Consider the following 19,885-nt stretch of genomic DNA (forward strand, 5'->3'; position numbering starts at 1 on the left):
TCTTCCATAGCGCTTATAACAAGAACTGAATCAGGTGAGTCAGATGAGGTCAATGCTGCTACAGACCACAACTGCTGGGGGAACTCATGATCCACTGAGCATTTCTCTCATTCTCTCTCAAAACCACTGAGCTTAGAATATTACTAGTTGTGATTATTTATAAATACTTATTATTAAAATGTAGAAATAAAAATAAACATCACATTGCTTCCGTAAGGTATGTACATTTATTTCAGGAGAGTGAACCACTAAGATAAACAAAACAACACAGTACACATTGTCAACCTGCAAAAGGACATTTGAGGCACTTATAGCATGAGGAAAGATTCTAAAAAGATTTAACAGGCAGCTGGACAGGAACAGTTTACTGTACATCATGGGCTCAGCATTTGAGGGGAGAAACCTATAATATGGTATGTTGAAGAGTAGAGCTGAACAGCTGACCAAAGAACATGATCTAGTAGCAGTATCCCCACACAATGAGCGGTGTCAAGTTATAACAATACTTCTGAGAGAAGTGCAGAAATAGCCAAACGGATGAAGGTACTTGTAACATAGTAGTGAAGCCATGTGGATCCGTCCAAAACAAACAACCCATCAGAAACAAACTCTTTGCATCCATTTGGCTGTGGTCAAATCAAGCAGTTTAGCAGAGGTTAGTTAATTAATGAAAAGCTTGGCATTGGCATTAAGATGTTGAAATCCCTTGCATTTTAGAAAATAAAAAAAAATCACATTCATCCCAAACCAAAGGAGGTAACATTTGCAAAGATGCAAGTATAAGTAACCTTTAGCTATTTTTTTTATCTTTTCATTTCAAGTATGTTTGAGCAGTATTTTTAGATCTAGCCCTTGAGAGTTTGATTCCAAACAGCTAAATTGAATGAAGAATAAAATTGAAGAAAAAACACCACTTGACTATTTGGGGATAGTTCTTAAACCAAAGCTTTAACATTTGGGATTTCAGATATTTTAGAAGCTGGCATATTTAACTTTGATTGAGCTGGACTGTCATCTAAAGGGATAAACAGATGCTGGGTTTTGAAAGGGGGCTTCATTAAGAACATAGTAGAGTTTTTTTTTTTTTTTTAGGAGGTAGCTACCGTGGTGTATTTAAGAACAGTCAATGTTCTGACAAATGCACATACTGGTTTCTCTATTAGAGCAACATATAAAAATATAAGATGGGTATTGATTGCAATACAGTACAGAGTTGGAGTTAGTTTATGATTGGCGAGGTTAGCAGGGGAAACCGCTGGCCTTTCAATGTCCAGAAATACACTCAAAGACACTTCAAGCTTACAGCCCTCCATGTTCCATGTGATTTTTTTGTCATAAAGAATTTAAGAATGGCTATATGCGGTTTTGGGAGAGTTATCTACTGGAACCATTTCTTGACACACACCAGTCAGATGCAGTGACTGAGCCCCATCAAGTTTGGCTAACATCGACTTGAGCATGTACAAAGGAATAAACCAAATTAAATAAACCAAGTGTATTCAGTAAAATATAGAACAATCTCTTTAAGGAGAGCTTGTGAAAACAGCTCATCGACTGAGTAAAAGTTTTTCTAGCGACTCACAAATGAAGGGGCCCTTTATATAGATGCTTAATATATGGATATTAGGAATTTGTTTAATGTGTCGTTTGAAGCAACTTTGAAATGTCCTGCTGAGGTCAGGACATCAGCAAATGGAAGCTGACTGTTTAAAAAAAAAAAAGATATTTAAAATATTAAAATATTTGCATGGCTTGCATTATTCAGTCGACTTTGCATATTGAACGGAATAAAACATTCATTAACAGTTGGATAATCATGAAAAACAATCATTAATACCCAGGAAGAAAAAAACTAAGTCCATGTCCTTTTGCTGTAAAAGTATGATGTGTAAAATTTAAATAAATGTATGTACAGCATACTGAGCTTGAAGACAGTGAGCAGATTTACAGTACAACATTAATGCAATAAAAGGGGTAAGTGAAATATGTGGATCACCTTTAAGGATCCTATTACTCCTATTCCTTCTATAGAGCATGAAAACCAAAGATCAGTAAATATGAATCACCTCTCCAAATGTTTAACATTACCAAGAAACTTTATCGAACTAAAAACAGTAAAAACACCATTTCTGCATTTTTATCTTGGGTCCATTTCACACACCCACCTACTCCTGTACAGGGATACATGTTTTCTGCTGTCACATTATGTGCTCTACTGTACATTAAAATGGTAAGAGATGTTGGGGTGATCCAGCCAGCCCCTCTCATCATAAAAGTGACGTCTATCCTTTCTCTAATCAGCCCGAGCTGCAGTAACACAGGTTAAAGGGTCAAACATATATTTTTACCAGTCCCCAAAGAGCTTTTGTAGTGGTCCAAGTGGCTCATACAGCGTTAATTTGTAGCGGATGGTAGAGTTACACAGGTCTTGACATTCTTAGCTGAGCAGATTTTAACCGGTCAAACATTTATTTTGGTTTGATTCTCCCTGTTGGCCACCAAACCATGTTACAATATTAGTGTGACTGACAGTTTATAACACAAATTTACAGAAGAAAAAAAAACCTCTGGGTACATATACTGCATTTTCTGAATGTTGGCCAAGCATTCTATGCTCCCCATTTTAGCATATTACCTTTCATTATTTTTTTTAAGAAGACTTGCGGTTTGTCCCGGAGGGGAATAATCATTTGGCCTTTAATAACTTTTTTTAAGGATGTAAAGTAATTTGTTACCACTGATCACTTAATGTTTGGGGTACTTAGAGAGAATTTTGATCTCTCCAAAAGGAAATGATGTCAATAATGCAACTATTTTGTCAACTGTGGTATCCAACGTTTTAACAAATGCCAAATCTTACTTTCGGGTCCCATGAAAACACATTTTTGTATTTTCCGATACAGATTAGATCGGAATCTACTGTGAAGGAAAATTACTACCCACAAAAGGTTTTTTTTCAATCTCAATTTATGGGACAATTGAGATTTTATCATAAAATTGAGATTTAACTGTGATTACAACATGAACACAAGCTAAAAGCCTGAGCTGCTCACAACAAAACTTAAGTCGAATGAAATTGCATAGGGTGTATTATGGGCCGATCCTCATTTGTCAAGTTCTTGCAGTGATTAATAAAGTATCCCTGTGTCAAAGATTCAGTATTTTGCTGCTTGCCACATATGGCAGACTAAAAACATTTCTATGAATAATCTCAGCTCTGCCATTGACAAACGCATGCTACAGGTTGACAAAATCCTAATTAGAAAACTAGACTACACCTGATAAGTGTAAAATGGTATCCTCTTAATTAAAATGTACATTAAAAAGGAATTATTTGGACAGAACATTTTTTTACAACAAAAGCGCAAAAGAATTGAACTTGTCATCAGTTAAGCCGGACAATAAAGTTCCCTGTCCTTGTGTGCAGGACAATAACATATACAAAAGTCCCTTGAACTAGGCCTATGCTTATTATATTTATGCGCAAAAATGGCAAATCAAATCAATATGAAATCACCTGAGTCATTTATCCAACTAATATAACCTTTACTGATATTATCCCCTTTTTTAAGCCAGTGCTCCTACAACTCCTGATTACAGTGTACCATTTTCACAGTTCAATGTGATCTGTGCATGCATGATATCAATCATGCTACCAGTACATAAATTACCAGAATATGCACATATGAAAAGATAAACTATAATTCACCTAAGAATATGTCTTGACATGTTCAGAACAAACATATAATGGAAGGTCATTAAAAATATACAACATATATAATTTGTTCCACCTCATACGGACAGAATATGTAGCCATTTGAAGGAAATGGAAAAGTTTAGAACAGTTTATTCCAGTCTCTAGTTGCCTCCATGAGGTGCCGCTGGCCATGGCCAATCCACTCTTCTTGGCTGTTGAAGAGTCGACCACAAAACCAGCAGTCAAACACCATGGACTCTGGTCTACAACCTGATAAATTTCCCACTACCTCATACTTTTTTTTGCTTTTTTTCCTTAGCTTAAGTTTCAGAAGGAATCGTTCTCGGACAGAGCTATGAACTGGCCGAGGTCTTGGATCATCGCCATGAGATGACACACCTTTGGTTGAGTAGTTCTTCCCTTCAGCACCAAGCTCAGAGAGTGCTTGGCTTGTTTTCTGACACAGAGAGACCTTAGTAACAGCACCTTTGTTCCTGTTAACTACCTTCATGATATTCGCCACTTCGGGAATGTCAGCATCAGGATGATTGAGCACCACAACAGGTTGGTACAAACGAGGACATTTGATCTGCTGTAGAGAACTGAATGGGGAAAGTCTCAGTGTCCTTTCAACTTCTTTGGCTACGGGCTTCCATAAGACAGCAGTCTCTTTCTCAGTCAGTACTCTATTTGAGAGTCTTCTTGCTTTATGCCCACTTGCTGGAAGTTCGTCAAACAATGGTTTTATGCGCCTTTTCCTTTGGCTTGGAGGACGAATCGGCCTATGGGCTAGAATAGGCTTCTCTGCTTCATACGGTAGCACTTTTACATTCAGTTCAGTGGGTGAAATACAAGATCCACTGACATCTTTCTGTCCAGTATTTTGGATGGTCATCAATTTCTTGACTCCATTGGAGGCATTTGCCATAGTTTTGTTTGATGACAGCAGAAAGCACTGGGTCTGAGGTCTAGTTGCCAAAAACAAAGGTTGACTGCTTGAGGTGGGAGCACCACTTGTAAGGACGCTACCAGTAGGGGTGACAATTTTGAATACGAGTTTGTTTCCTGGGCTCTCACTGGTTTGGCTGCACTGACTCCCAGTCTTTGTGTCTTGGTTGTTCAGAAGTATGCCTGATTTGGAAGGAGAAATGTACCGGAGCAAGAATGCTTGTCGACCAGGCTGCATAGTGCTGGGTTTATCTGAAGAGCTCATGGGCATGGCCAGAACTGGCCGTGAGTTCAGTGGGTCTTGTGAACTTGCCAGTCTGAGGCCGGGACTACCGGGGGTATGGAGAAATGGAAGAGACCTTTGTACCAAGTAGCAGGTGGGCTGTGTCTTTGCCGATTTGTCCATGGGTGTATTCTGGGGTGAGCTTGAAAGGAGCACAGGACCTTTTAAACCTTGGTTGTTGATGAAGTAGTGACTTGAGGTGGTACCAACACCTGGTTGAACAGCAGAGAGAAGAGCCGTCCCTTTTTCAGTCACCCCTGCCTTTTGCGTTGATACACCTACTTTCAAGCTGTTTGGGGTTAAAGTTAGACCGGTTGGGTTACTAGATCTTTCTGCCCCTTGCTTCAAGTAAGAGATATTAATCTGAGGATTTGAAGAATTGGATATCAGTTTGAAGCCTGGACTTCCCGCAACTTGTACAGGCATGGCAAATTGATTCTCGGTAGTCCTCAGGAGTACTGGCTTCTTGCCCTCCGGCAATTGAAGAATTCGCAGAGGTTTTTTTGATTGTTTCAAAGAATCATTGCTGGCATTTGAACATTTTACTCTTTCCTTGTGAAGCTGTTGGGTAATGATTTCATCTGAATGTTCTTCTACAAAACTGACAAAGGAAGTTGAATTACTCTTTGACTCGGACTGTGTTTTTGATATTGGAATGCTGTCCTCTTCAATTTTGATGATATTAAAGTCTTTGAACACTGACTCTGGATTTTCATCTTCAGTGGTAGGATCATCAAAACTAGTTGTGCACTCATCAACCTCAACTTTAACATCTTTCGTTCTCTCCCGATTTCTGACCCTTTTGCCCTTTTTCGTGAATGGTTCTGGAGACTCTGCCAATGTCAGGCTGAACTGGGATGATTCACAAAAAATTTGGTTGTCAATTGGGTATTCAGACATATTGTCAAAGCTTTGTGAAGTGTTAGGTGAAGTACAGAATGTTTCCTTGGAATAATTATGAAAGGTGAACACTTCTTGGTTCGGTGAATTTTGAGTACAGTTTTCAGTGACCAGAGCACTTTCTCTGCTACCTGGAGTGTGTGGGGATGACTCTGATGCAAGTACTGGATTTGATGAAAGCTTTTTTAAATTTTGCCGTCCATTTGTAGGTTTACTCTCAGGGTCAGCACTATTAGTCTTGTCTGGAGTACTTAGACAAGATTGTTCATCATTGTCTATAGTATATAAAGAAGAGTTTACTTTGTGTTCCTTAATAGGTTTATCTGCCACTCTGTCAGTCAATGATAAGTCATTTGCAACACCAAGGTTTCTAGTAGTTTTTTTGGAGACAGATTTGGAAAGCAGTTTTTCCTGAGCAACTTTTGAAGGTGAAGATAAAACTGTGATGTTACTAGCACACACTGTTAAAGTTTTACTTCTGCTAGAACTGCTATTTCCAGTTGCATCAGAATTAACTGTTACAGAGATTGAATTACTATCAAATGTATTTCTCTCTGAGCATGTTTGACTTGGGGGATTTTGGTCGCCCACATGATCATTTGTTATGGAATTAAAGATATCAGCACAAGCCGAAGACATTTTTAGTAAAGGAGTAGCTTCTCTCTCAACATAATCTCTGTGTGGGGTGGAATCAAGGTGGCAAACAGAGGTTTCTTCCTCCTCAATCTTTACTTTTACTGCCATAATGTCATCTTGATCCATCTGTATGCAAGATTCCATTTTTGGTGAAGCTGTAAAACAATGTGATGTAGAGCTCTTGCTATGAAAGCTTTCCCCATTCTCAACAGAGTCTTTACTTTCATCCAACACAGAATTTTGTTCCAAGAATCCCACATCTTCAATTGAGGAATTGTTCTGAATGGTCAAGTCTTGTTTGGCTGTTGGGATCACTTTAAGGACCAAATGTTTTTTGCCATCAACCATTTTGAATCCCATCACTTTGGTTGTACAATTGGGAGGAAGAGAAATTTTGTTCTTAACCATCAGAGCACTCAGCGCATCAGGACTTGTGTGTTGTGAGTTGTCACATTCTGGTAACATCACTGGTGTTAGCTGTTCTGTGTTATGAGAACCTCTGCTCCCGTTTTTAGTGTCCTTTTTTGCAATAGTGCCATCCACAAAGTGGTGGGCATCCTCAAATGAATTGCCATTTTGGTAGGTTAAACTCCCAGTAAAACTGTTTAGTTTTGATATCCTCTGAGCGTCCTTAGTTTCAGAACTCTTTTTCATTAACAGTTTTAAGGTTGCAGTTGCATTTGCTGGATTGTTGCTGTCTTCTATGGACTTCCAAGCCTCCTGTTTGTGAACAGCTGAAGTGTGTTTTTTCAGGTATTCGCTTCGCGTTGCACCATATCCACAGATCTGACAAGTGAAGGGAAATGTATCCGAGTGAGCTTTCATGTGCCTCTGGTGACCTTCTTCGTTCAAGCTGATGTGTCTGCATTTTAAACACTTCCAATGACTCTCATTATGATGATGGATGTGTTGCACGAATGTGCCTGCATCCATAGTAGTAAACTCACACCAGTCACAGTTAAACTGTCCATTTAGACTGTGACACAGGATGTAGTGTCTGGTGAGCAAAAGCAGAGAGTATTGAACATCATTGTTGCAGAGCTCGCAGGTAACAAGGGTATTTTTGTGCCCAATCCGATGGCGTTGGAGAGCAGGGAACTCGTTTGTGACAAAGCCACACAGATCACAAGGGTATGTCGGAAGGGTTCCTTCATGAGCCGCTCGAAAATGTTTGAGGAGATCATTGGGGCTGTATGTGGAATCGTCTTTACACACAGAGCATCCAAAACTCAGAATCTTTCCAGAGAAAACAGCTCCTTGCTGAATTTTACAATGGCCTTTATTGACTGCTTGTTTATCTTTCTTGTTGGAACTTCCATGCTCCTTGATGGAAGATTCTTGTGCATTATTTAAGTGTGACCCATCTGTCACTTCTCTGAAGGGCTTATACAAGTCTTTTACCTTGTCTTTTTCTTCCACTATTACTGATATGCTGCAGTTTTTGGCAGAATCGTGAGGTATTATGAAGTCTTCTTCCATAGTTGTAAATTTGCAGATATCTGTAAGAGAAGAAATCAAATAAGTTTTTAATAAACACAGAACACTTCATTTGTTATCTATTTAAAATGGCTGTAGAAGAAAAAAATAAAACACAATGTATTATATATCCACTTACTGTTAAATGTGCACCAACTATGCAAGGGTGCATGCTAACCTTTGGTTGAGAAGTATGCAGCCAAGGTGATCCAAATTAGTAAAGAACAAAAAATCCACCAACTCTTGGCACATTCCAAATATGACAGCATCATCAATATGATAATTAGTGTATATACATCATTTAACAGGTTTTTGAGAAAGATGAAGCTACATTCCATCTCTTTTCAGCAGGTCCACAACAGTTTAACTTTGTTTTCAATTAATTATATAAACTACATATATAAATCCTTGTAATGATCAGTACTGTAGTACTGTAGTACTGTATCTATGCTGGCATGCTCAAAATTGTTTCTAAAATATTATTATTGCTATTAATAATAGGACGAGAGAGCAATGGAATACAGTATTAATTATGTGTGGCCTAAACAAATAACTGTATAATTAATACAGGAGAACGGTCACTACATGAGTTCACCAGTCAGAGCTGAAGTCACATTCAATGTTAAACCAAATTCAGATTTCCTCATTGTGTTGTTAATCATTGTTCAGGTGCTGTAAATGTCATCAGAAACAAATTTATCATGAAAAAGGTTAAATAATCCCACTCAACTCCCCCTAATGACCCTCACACGTAGAGGAAATGATGTTAGATTTGCTAGTCAAAGAAAGTCTAAATAAAGATAAGGGCTGGCTGCGGGACATGTAGTCAAAACAGAATCACTACGCTTACAAGTGTCTTCGATGACATTTTGCTCAGCGTGTTTCCTGCCATGCTCCAATAGAATAGTGGGAGGAATCCAATGGCCCCAGGAAGAATACACAGAATACTGACCATGTATGTACATTCACTGTGTTCAGATATAAATGGAAAGAAAGAGTCAGACAACCTCTGCATTTACCTTGTTTGAGCATTTTCTGTCTCATACTGAAAGAGTTTGAAGCTTCCCATGACGTTACATAGGACATTATTGTGTCTGTCACCTTCACCTCTGACCTGATTGAGCCAGTAGCTTAGCTGCTGCTCTGTGCTCTTCGATTAGACACCTGCTCACGTCTATGTGATGAACATGTACAAACAGGCCACTTTATAAGGCACATAACAATCGGACTTGGTTAGTGTCAAACCCAGGAGTAAGTGGTAACACAGAAAAAATGAAGTTGTTTGTTGGTTGAAGTGCTCTCTGTGGCTGGTCAAAGACAGTTTGTGGGGGGAGACGTTTCAGCCTATTGACACTTTACAAGTCTGCGTGAACTCCATAAGTGAGACACCTTCTCTCAATCTGATGACAGAGGGTTGAAAGAGACAACTTGAATTTGAATTAAATCATCTCAGCTAATAAGCTCAATACAATACATGCTAATCAGAGCTGCTCCAGTAACATCATTTAAAATCAACAAGTCTTTTCAGGAATACTGCCCCTGTTCATCTGAATAATTAACAGGACACACCATCATCGCAGGGACAATTTTACCTACAAAAAATGTCTACAAAATGCGTGGTTATTTCCAATGATGCAAGAACCACAAATACAATTTCAATCACTTCCACTGCCTTTCATGGTGGTGGAAGAAGCCCAGGACTGAAACCAACAAAACGTTCACCTTGGTATCACTAGTGTCAAAATATATTTTTTCGGTCAAAAGGAGAAAATACATTTTGAAAAGGAGAAAGTGTAAAATAAAACTAGATGTAACAATCTCAGTATTTGTTTAATAATTGTAAAGATTGAGAGGGTAGAAATGCAAACTACCCTCTAAGCCAGTAAAATAAGTCCCAAAACACAACCCAAACAGTTAAATTACAACAAATTAAACATGATCTATCATTCCAATCAGTAGTTATAGCTTCATTGCTGAGGTAAATATAAACAGTAAAAATACATTTAAGAAGAAGATATTGTTACCTGTACTCCTTCAGGAAAACATCAATACATGTCCTCTTTGAAGAGCAGGAGCTTGTAGTGTGGCCACTGTGCCTGTAAAACAGGGATAGAGAAATTACAACAATCAGTTATAAAGACATACAATTAAACTTTCCGTTCATTTATTGCTGACTGCTAATGATTCAAGCATGGAAACACAATTGTGTGGAGAACATCTTGTTTAAGAAAAAGTGTTAGAAAAAAAACACAATTTGTCACACAGTTTGTTTGGTGATTATTCCTCAAGTGATCAACTCTGACAAACGATTATTCTCTTAAAATGTAATGTTATTGTTCAACGCTACGAACATTAGAACCCTTCAACAGAATCCAGAGAACTCTGCTGGGCAGCATGCCACATCGTTTTCACTATTTAGAAATAAAGCAGACCCTGTTGGAAATCTATGAAGTTACTGTTTGGAAGTTCCTTTGTATGTGACCTATTCTACCATATATTCTGTATAACATTTTTCCAACCTTACGCAACTATTTAATAGACGACTGTGGCTACTAGCATGATACATTTTCCAGTGAGAAACAGCAGCTAGTAGACTCGATAAGGCTACATTAAAAAAGTCAGCTCCACAGGCAGAAAGACATGACCTGGATGTGTTCAACAATAGCAACCGACATCACAGTTTCAACTTAAACCAGTTAGCATGGAAGAATTAACATTGTCATGTAGTTTGCCTGCTAAGAGAACTGCTTGGTGACTGTGATTATAGGGCCCCATTCACCAATATCTTCATAGGAATTTTCTAAGAAATCTACGTCATATTCATGACACGTTCTGAAACTGCAGATTTATTTGCATCCGTCTTTTTATATTGATGAATGCCATGTCTGCATAAGTTAAGAGCACGTTCCAGTTTTCCCAATTAGCATAGGTAAACGCCCTGCTAAGGCCCATAAAAGGGCATGAGACTGCAGTGCAGAGTATACACAGAAAAATCTCAGAAACTGAAAAGACCATTTAAGAAGCCAGGAAAGATTGAGCAAAGATCTAAAGAAAGGGCAGTACCAGACTGAACCCGTAAATTAAAGGTTGACAAATTTGTATAGTCAGCAGTAGACATACTATACAAAATAAAATACATGGAATGCAGATATACATTCAGTGAAAGCTGAATCGGAAGAGAGTCACATAAAATAACATGTTTAATCGCAGATTTGAAGTCTAACTTAATATGGTCAAACACAGAAGCGAGGGAAGGAGGGGGAAATAAAAGGAAGGTTATGAGGTGGAAACACAGCACTGCAGGTGAACGCTCAGCTGAGCCTGACGGGACCCATCGGGACCAGACATGGCGGGCCAAGTTCAGACAAAATGTTTTGAATCTTATTCGGGCACACAGGGTGCACTTCACCCTCAATTTTTGGATGTGGTGCGGTTGAATCTCCTGATCCATCTCTCGTGTCAGAACAGAAAGAAACTCAGTTTTCAGTATAAACAGGCTTAACTTGGACAGACCATTTTTACCTAAGGATGTAGCAGTAAAACTATGGAACATGTGACACATTTATTATGTTTAAAAAGTGTTATCTTCTGGACTATAGAAAAAATATTCTATGAATGGGATCTCTACAACATTTCAATGCATTTAAGAAAATTATAATGTGCACTGGAAATGGTCTTTCAGATAAAATATTCTAATCTTATTATAGAACTGAATTAAAAGTAAAAAAAAAAAATAACTGATTATTTTACACAAGCATTTCAGTTGTCAAATGTGTGTAAGTGTGCTTTTCCGGGTGTGTAGATTCTGTTCTTACATAAGAACAAATCCCAAACAAGAAAACATTGATAGAAGTTACTCTTCATAAAAACTGCGTTAGTGGGTTTTAAGACAAAATGTCTTCTTAAGAACGGTTGGTGAATGAGGACCATTAGTCTTAATATTAGCATGTATGTATGAGCATTCATAACCTGAAACTCAAACACATGTGAAACATAGAATATTCATTAATCAGCCTCAAAGGCACAGTAACAGTGAGGCAGTCTGACCTACTATTTGCTCCTGAGGTTTCAGCGTGAAACCTTCAACAGACTTCAGCTCCCGAGCTGTTAACAATGGGTTTGAGCTAACAGCCACTTCTAACAGGCAGGTTCCATCAATTACTTTTGAGATTGATGCAGTTTTAGTCACAAATACAAATTTTCATGTTGATTTCATTAGTGAGTCATTTATTAATTAGTTTTGGGATGATTTCTTCCCCTCAGTGTATGCTTATGACTGATTGCATCACTCAGAAACCAGTTTATGGCCATAAGGAGAACTCATCAGACCATTCCACAATGGAAAACAAACTAAGGCACAAAGATTAAATGTATTCTTTTTGTTTTTTTGTGTGCATTTTTTCAACTTCAGTGATGAAGAGTACACGACTTTCAGCCCAATTTGCCAATCGCAGACACATTTTGGAAGTTGCAGACAAAAGCCCCTAATCGGCGTGTGAACACTTCAAAGATGCAATTAGAGAGGCTTGCCGACCGATTACACTTCAACCCCCCCTTAATTTTAACACTCTACATGTCTGTAATGGGGTAAATCAAACAATACCAGTGCATTTGAGGGACAAAGTAACAAACACTGCTTCAGGTTCAAGATTGGTTTGGACCGATGAAACTGAATGCCTGTCGGGTTCCGGTCAAGCTTGGTTAGTTTTGTATGGGTGGACCTGGCTAACTGGTTCTTTGTTGAATCCACATTTGATTAACTTCCTTATCTCTTTTAAAGAGCAGTGCAACCACTTCCCTGAGCTTTTCTACGGGAACAACACAGGACTGTCCCCCATGCAGTGGATGAGACAGTCCCGAACAAAGCAAATACAAACTTTCGTCTATTCACACCACTTCACTTATCAGCTCTATATGGAAAAAAACACACAGAGATCTCTGTTCATTAAGACCAAATAAAGTTGGGGTCTGTGTGCGCCCTCGGGTGAAGAAGCAGCAATAGGAGCAATGAAGGATATGCGCCATTTTCAATTGATTTCCCTTTGTTGATCTCCACAGCTGATCTATTCCTACGTCTCATATTATTCTACATACACAATCTATGACCTGTTCTCTGAATGGACTCTGCTCTGAGATTGGATTTTCATTGTCCAATCAAATTCTGGTGTAAAGACATGTTCAAAATTCAGACTTTTAGAATTTGTCAGCATTGAATCTTACAGTGTTTTACTTTGAATCTGGACACAGGTGTTCACAGGAGCACTTACTACAGACTGCCTATTTTTTTCCCAATTCATTTTAACACGTCACACACTGCTCCCTCTGGATCTGTGGTGCAGTTGTGTTGTTGTATAACCCAGCACCAAAAGTTTACACCTTCATCGATGAGTTAGCATAAATTACATTTCAGTGAGAGTGATGGGGGGGGGGGCATTGCCATATCTGACGATCACATGGGGAAGCGCTTGCGAGTGAAGGATGGTATTTCCTGTTAGCCACATTTTGAGGCACGCCGCCCTAATTACATAAGCGACATGCAACAGGGTCCCACTCCTTGAACAGACTGAAGGTTGACTGCTGCCGTCACCGCCTCCATTCAACTTTACACTTTTTAAATATTAATGTGAGCTCAGCAGACCTGCATCAACCTACACCTCCATAGGTCTCAGTCAGCTGTCAGCCCTGTGGAGCTGAAGGAAGCCATGTTAGAGGGGAAAAATGGCTGCCGTCCTCTTTATGACTTCTCTGCATCAACAACTTCAGCCCAAAAACATTGCACTGCTGCTCACACTTACATAACCTGTGACCATAGCATACCTGAAGACAGGTTGGGAATGCTGGTACACAGATCAAATTAAACAACACAGAAGATGAGCCTGCAGAGCTTCCATTGCTTCAACTCAAAGTGGACACAGCCAAACTGGGGGTGTGACAAAAGTGAGCGGGACTCACTGATCACCTGGGCTGTAAACAGGTAGCTCACTCCAGGCCCACTACATCTACACGGGGCGCGTAGGAACGAGGCTCGGGTTGGGGGGGAGAGAGAGGAAAAGTTGCATGGTCTCCAAACTGCAGCCACTCAGCCTGGGACCCCGACACGGGCACAGCGCTGCAGCACAAGCAGCAGCAACGTGGACCCTCTACCTGTAAACAATTCACCATCTGCATTTCACGAAGGTCCACTTTTGAGAGTGTCTCGCTCCACAGTTAAGTTTTTGTGGAGGCGAGGGGAGGCTGCATCAGTGGGGAGAAATACAGGCTGTGGACTCTCAGCCACAAAAGCAGCCACACAGAGCCCCGTGTGGACCCGCGGCACTGTGGCAGAGTTCGAGCCCGGTGCGTGGGGACGTGTCCGCCACTCCGGCACAGTGTCACGGTCGGAGGAGTTAAATAAGCAGTTATTTTACACAACAAATCAAGCCCCCACCCACGCCAAGATATTCAAAGTTACGGAAATTCTCTTGTTCCTTACTATGAACTCGTTGCAAGTTGAGGCGGCGTCCCGTCAACACCCGACATCACGGAAACAAGGCTGAGCGTGAAAAAAAAAAAAAAACACACATCAGAAACATTTGCCTTCCTTCTCTCCTCTCTGTGGAACCACAGCGACGGCGGCCATGACACTCCATCCGGGTACTGCCGTGCTCTTGACACTCATGTAGAAGCGGATGAATATGTGTTGCTTGTTAAATCCCAAACTAGTGCGTTGACGGGCATTTCACGCAGAAAACCTAATGAACACAACTTTCACTGCGGTGGAAAGGTGCGCTGCTTCACGACACGTCCACGAGAAGCTACCGGTGTTTACGCAGCATGAGTCCGACGTCATTAGTTGCTTGTGTCCATGTGTGTGTGTGTGTGTGCCTGTGTGTATATGCGAGTGTGTGTGTGCGACGGTGCTCGGTGGAAGAAGAAGCAGTAGGAGCAATGGCGGATGTACGCCATTTCCTTTGGACTGGGTTAACACATTGCCATGTGTTGGTTTCCTTTTGCTGATCTGTAATGCTGATCTATGTGTTTATAACTCTAAACACTTATAACAATCTATCACCACCCTGTCTGTCTGCTGGACACACACACACACACACTCACACACACACACACACACACACACAGACACACTCACACAAAGAGACAGACTAACAGTAATGGAGGACGACAGGCTCATACACTGTTAACTCGTCACCAAACACTCACACTGTAGCATTGTGCACTGACAGCACTTCACAGTAGCCATAATAATTAATAAATAATAAATATTAGCCCTCAGTGTATAGAGGAGTCAGTTAAATGTGTCAGACTTGTATATTTGCCATGATATCAGTTTGCATAACAGACTGTTTATATGCTTATCATATATAAGAATAACAACATACTGATTATTAAAATCCTTGATTCTAGCTAGTTGAAACCACAAAATCCTTTTTGTAGCTTATCTGGTCTTTCGATGACGTTGCATGGTCTTCATCAGCAGGTACATCAGACCTCCTGCCATTGAATTAAAAGCTTTATAACAAAGAGAGAAAATGGAAACTCAAGCAGCTTCGATTCAATGAAATTTCAATTGCTGTTGAAGATCATGTGATGTGACACAATGCTCCAGAACATCTAATAAATGGACCTGATAAAATAAATCAGAGTCTGTGATTATCCAGTCAGCAGGTACGTATAAAGGGGTGGAACATGTGAAGCAGCTTCAACACAACGCTCGGGATTAAACTGCAATTCTGTCCTGGGTTTTAACAGAGGCACAGTACAGGATTAGACAGAGGCTTTCTGTTATGACTCAGCGGTGACCTTGTTGTCACCATTTGGCGCTGGTCGTCCTCCAACCTGAAGGTCGGTAGTTCGATCCCCAGTCTGACCCATCTGCATGCCGAAGTGTCCTTCGTCAAGATGCTGAATCCCGAATGGCCCCCCATAGAATAACAAAGTGCTGCGAATAGATGCACTGTATGAATTTGTGTGTGAATGGGTGCATGTATAACTGTACTGTAAAGCGCTTTGAGTGGTCATCAAGTCTAGAAAAGCACTATATAAATACAAAACCATTTACCATTTATAGACTTTAAATATTAGAAATGGTTCAGTAAAGGTGCTATTGACACAGTGTTAAGTGGATTGTTCAGAGTGACAGAGACATTGACGTGATGTGAGATGTTGCTCAGTATTGAGAGCAGCTGGAAGCCTAGTTCTAGAAATACTGAGGCCATGAGTCAACATTGAATTGTTTAAAATATATATTTATATTTATTAAATATTATATTTGATTACTTTTCTATTTTATCTCACCCAGTAATTAAATTGATTTCTATAAAAGTTAAATATCTGAACACGGGAGGTGGAGCGGGTCACCAACTAACCAGAATGTCGGGGGTTGAACCCAGTCTCCCGTGCTCTGAGGGCTGAGGTGTCCTTGGGCAAGATACCGAACCCCGCAAACTACCCCTGGCAGCATTGTGTGAGTGATGTGTGGTAGAGAAAGTGCTGCTCATAGATGCACTGTATGAATGTGTGTGTGAATGGCAAAACATTGTACTGTCAAGGGCTCAGTTTTCTGACTGGTTATCAAAATTAGAAAAAGCACTATATAAAAACAGACAGAGACCCAAATCAGAGCTAGAAGAGAGTGAATGTTGGACTCAATCAGTCGGTGCACACCACTCCGCCTGCTACATGTGAAAGAAGTCGACTGTTGTTGCTAAAATATCAGGCCATACATGGTCCTGCTTATTAATGGTGCTGCCCTCTTGTGACTTTGAGTACAGGCTGATGTGAGGAGAGAGGAACTAAGGCAGCATGTCATCTTTCCACCCACTTAAGTGCAATCTGCAGTCATGTCAGCCTCTGATGACAATGGCACAGTCGGTTCACAGCTGGATCAGCTGTCACACTGTAGGTGTTTACAGGTCCATGCGCTTTTGAGTTTTTATTTGCACAAAGGACGTGATGCTTAAGGAGGCATTTTACTGCAGACAGCGTACAGTGTAGTCGTGTCCAACAATGTGCCATAAGTATTGTTTGGGGACAAATTAAATGAAATACCAGGTAACTCATTGAAGACACACACCATACATGCACACACAATCACATACAAGCACACAATATCTTAAGCAATAGGCCTACTAACAATATCAAATGTGCAAAAAGAGAGTGCCTCTTATAAGATATACAATCAAAAAATGCAATCACAATATACCTATTATAGCAGCATATACAATATACAATCTAAATGTTCATCTCAACATACTACATCCAATACTATATATAACATATTAACGTGTTGTTTGATGATGGTGCATGAAAGCAATGTCAAACAACTTAGTTCATAATCTCCCAGAGGTATCAACTGGGTGATTGTATTTTCATACTCATCAAACCGTCACTGAACTCAGGCACCCTGTGGATGAGGGGCATCGTTTTCCTGGGAGAGACCACTCCCATCAGGAAAGAAATGTTTCATCATAGGATAAAAAATGATAAAAACAGAAACTTTGTATTTCATTCCAGTGACGCCTCCCACTAAGAAGACAAGTGGACCCGAACAACAGCAGTAAAATATCCCCCCTGCAGTATAATCAGAACCAGTGGATCTGCTCACTGTGGGGTCAAGGTTTCAGGCCTGTATTGTTCTCTTGCTGTTTGCCACATCACTGTTTTCCACATCTCTGTAGATCATGCACTGTCTGGGGTTTTCACTCTTCTCATATGTGTATTCATCTTTGTAAATAGGGGTTTTATTCACTGCAGATTGTTATAACATTCCTCTTTCTGTTAGTGTGGACGGACTGTCCTTACTGACAGTGTGATCACATCCTGCAATGACTTTCTCAATCACCTGAGGAAGAGTCGTTGTGTTGCAGAAATGGCACGAACTACACAATCATCACGCATTTATAACCCACTTGAGTCACTGCATCCAGGTGAACATCTCTGTGAATGAAGCTCCTGCTATTCACACTCTTTCAAACTTGCCTCTTGACATTTGACATTAAACTGGGCTTGTTCAGGATTTTTCATATGCTACGGAGCATTATGGGATGTTACTTGTTAAATTGTTCCATGCAGTGGAACCCTCTCCATTTATTGTGCGTCTCCACTCATTTATTCAGGTTTTACTTGTCGCCCATCTATAGATCTGCATGTCCCTGCAGAAAACAGCCGTTTGAGAAATATGTAGTTTGTCTATATTTTGTTAACAGATTGACAAAAGCAGAGTTTGTAAAGTTAACACACAAGCCCAAGTGTTGATTTTTGTAAATGAATTTCGCAATACTTGGTAACGCTTCCGGAGCCCCTCGGCTATCGTCGGGCAATAAACACTAGTGTCTGGTTTCAATAGACAATATTACGGGGCTTCCAGTGTAGACAGTGGATACTCTGTCCTCTGTTTACAGCTTTATTTTGCAACATGAGCTATAAAGTTGACGTTATTCAAATGTGTCTCCACACAAAACACAAGCATTAATACTTTTAGCAGGACTTCTAGGTCCGACGACATTTTGTTTGTTTGTTTAACAGCTATCTAACATGGATTGGTCAAAGTAAACGGAAACCATAAGGCGTCTGGCATCAAAATCTTGTACCCCGCCTACACATTCTTCATATTTATATGCAGAATCTTAAAAAATAAAGATTATCATGGTTTAATGTTCTTTATTTTGTATTAAAAATCTTGAGCATAAATGCTTTTAAAATAGAGTAGGAGGTTTTGTTAAAACACTATATATCTTAATGACAGGGACTTTTCAGCCAAGACTCTTCTCAGTGAACCTAATATTATTCATATTCATTCATCCATCCAATATCTATACCACCTCTCACAAGGATGTGGGAAAGCTGCAGCCAATCCCAGCTGACATTGGGAATGAGTTAGTTAAATCATGGAGAGGTCAATGGTCCTTCAAGGGGCAAACATACAGATACTTAGGGGCATCTTATAGTCTCCAATGTGCCTTTGGATTGGGGGAGGAAGTTCGAGTACCTGCGGAAAACCCACAGGCACAGGGAGAACACACAGATGGTTGCCATCTGTGTGGTTGCCAACCATCAGGATCAGGTTCAGACCTGAAAAAACCCTAGCTGAGGGCACTGTGCTTCCCATATTATCATATTTCATATATACACTGTATATAGTAGTGGATATTGTTGATTTATCTATACATATATATATATATATATATTGGTCTCTCTCTATTAGGAAACAACCGATTCTAAATTATCAACTGACAGAAGGTTTAAGTGTTCATACCCACAGGTACAGTCATTAACTGATGCCATGAATACCACTGCTGCAATACCATGGGGAAGGAGAGGAGTTTTTTTGTTACCGGTTTATTTGAATGGCCTTTACAGGAATGTAAGAACCACAGCCTGTTGTGGTCTTAACATTTCCCTGATGCACCACTACATCTACAATATGTCTAGGTAGGTGCATACAAGGCATCTGATCATTTTTAAACTCTTGTTTTCTTGCTGAGTGCATAGTACTATAATCACAGTACTGGAATAAGACAGATGCACTGGATGAAGCCTACAAAGTAGACACTCCTGTCATAAGATAATGCTCACTGGATACCAAGGAAGAGGCTTGAGAGAGGGGACAACTTTGGCAAAACATTTGTCTCTGATGTAGAAGAAAGAAACACAACCCTTTCTTTGTTGCTGAACATGTATTGGGATTTTGAATACATAACACGACAAACAATTATCTTCTGGTTCATACAATTCAACCTAGCTCTGGCTATAGGGACCAGAGCACCCTCGTCATTTAGTCAGACTTGGGTCAATGGCACAGAACAATGGAATCACATTTGATTTATACTAAATCAGAATCAGAATCAGAATCAGAATCAGAAGTATTTTATTGCCAAGTAGGTTTACACCTACAAGGAATTTTCTCTGGTAATTGGTGCTTACAATTAACATAGAAACATAAAAACGCA

General features: G+C 39.8%; 1 protein-coding gene across 1 annotated transcript; it reads right to left on the reverse strand.

Annotated features, from left to right (window-relative positions):
* Positions 1–208: 208 nt before the first annotated feature.
* On the reverse strand, positions 209–14,823 carry si:ch211-214e3.5 (zinc finger protein 518A). The gene is made up of 3 exons (XM_053413355.1): positions 14,413–14,823; positions 9,965–10,036; positions 209–7,963 (listed from the first exon to the last, which is right to left on the reverse strand). Exon 3 carries the CDS (start codon positions 7,941–7,943, stop codon positions 3,837–3,839), a length of 4,107 nt encoding a protein of 1,368 aa, XP_053269330.1. The 5' UTR covers positions 7,944–7,963; positions 9,965–10,036; positions 14,413–14,823; the 3' UTR covers positions 209–3,836.
* Between the last annotated feature and the right edge of the window lie 5,062 nt (positions 14,824–19,885).

The sequence above is a fragment of the Pleuronectes platessa genome, chromosome 21 (genome assembly GCF_947347685.1).
Source record: "Pleuronectes platessa chromosome 21, fPlePla1.1, whole genome shotgun sequence".
NCBI classification, from domain to species: domain Eukaryota; kingdom Metazoa; phylum Chordata; class Actinopteri; order Pleuronectiformes; family Pleuronectidae; genus Pleuronectes; species Pleuronectes platessa.

Excerpts from the sequence above, each read along its gene's own strand:
- si:ch211-214e3.5 (XM_053413355.1), bottom strand. The coding sequence starts at position 7,943 with ATGGAAGAAGACTTCATAATACCTCACGATTCTGCCAAAAACTGCAGC.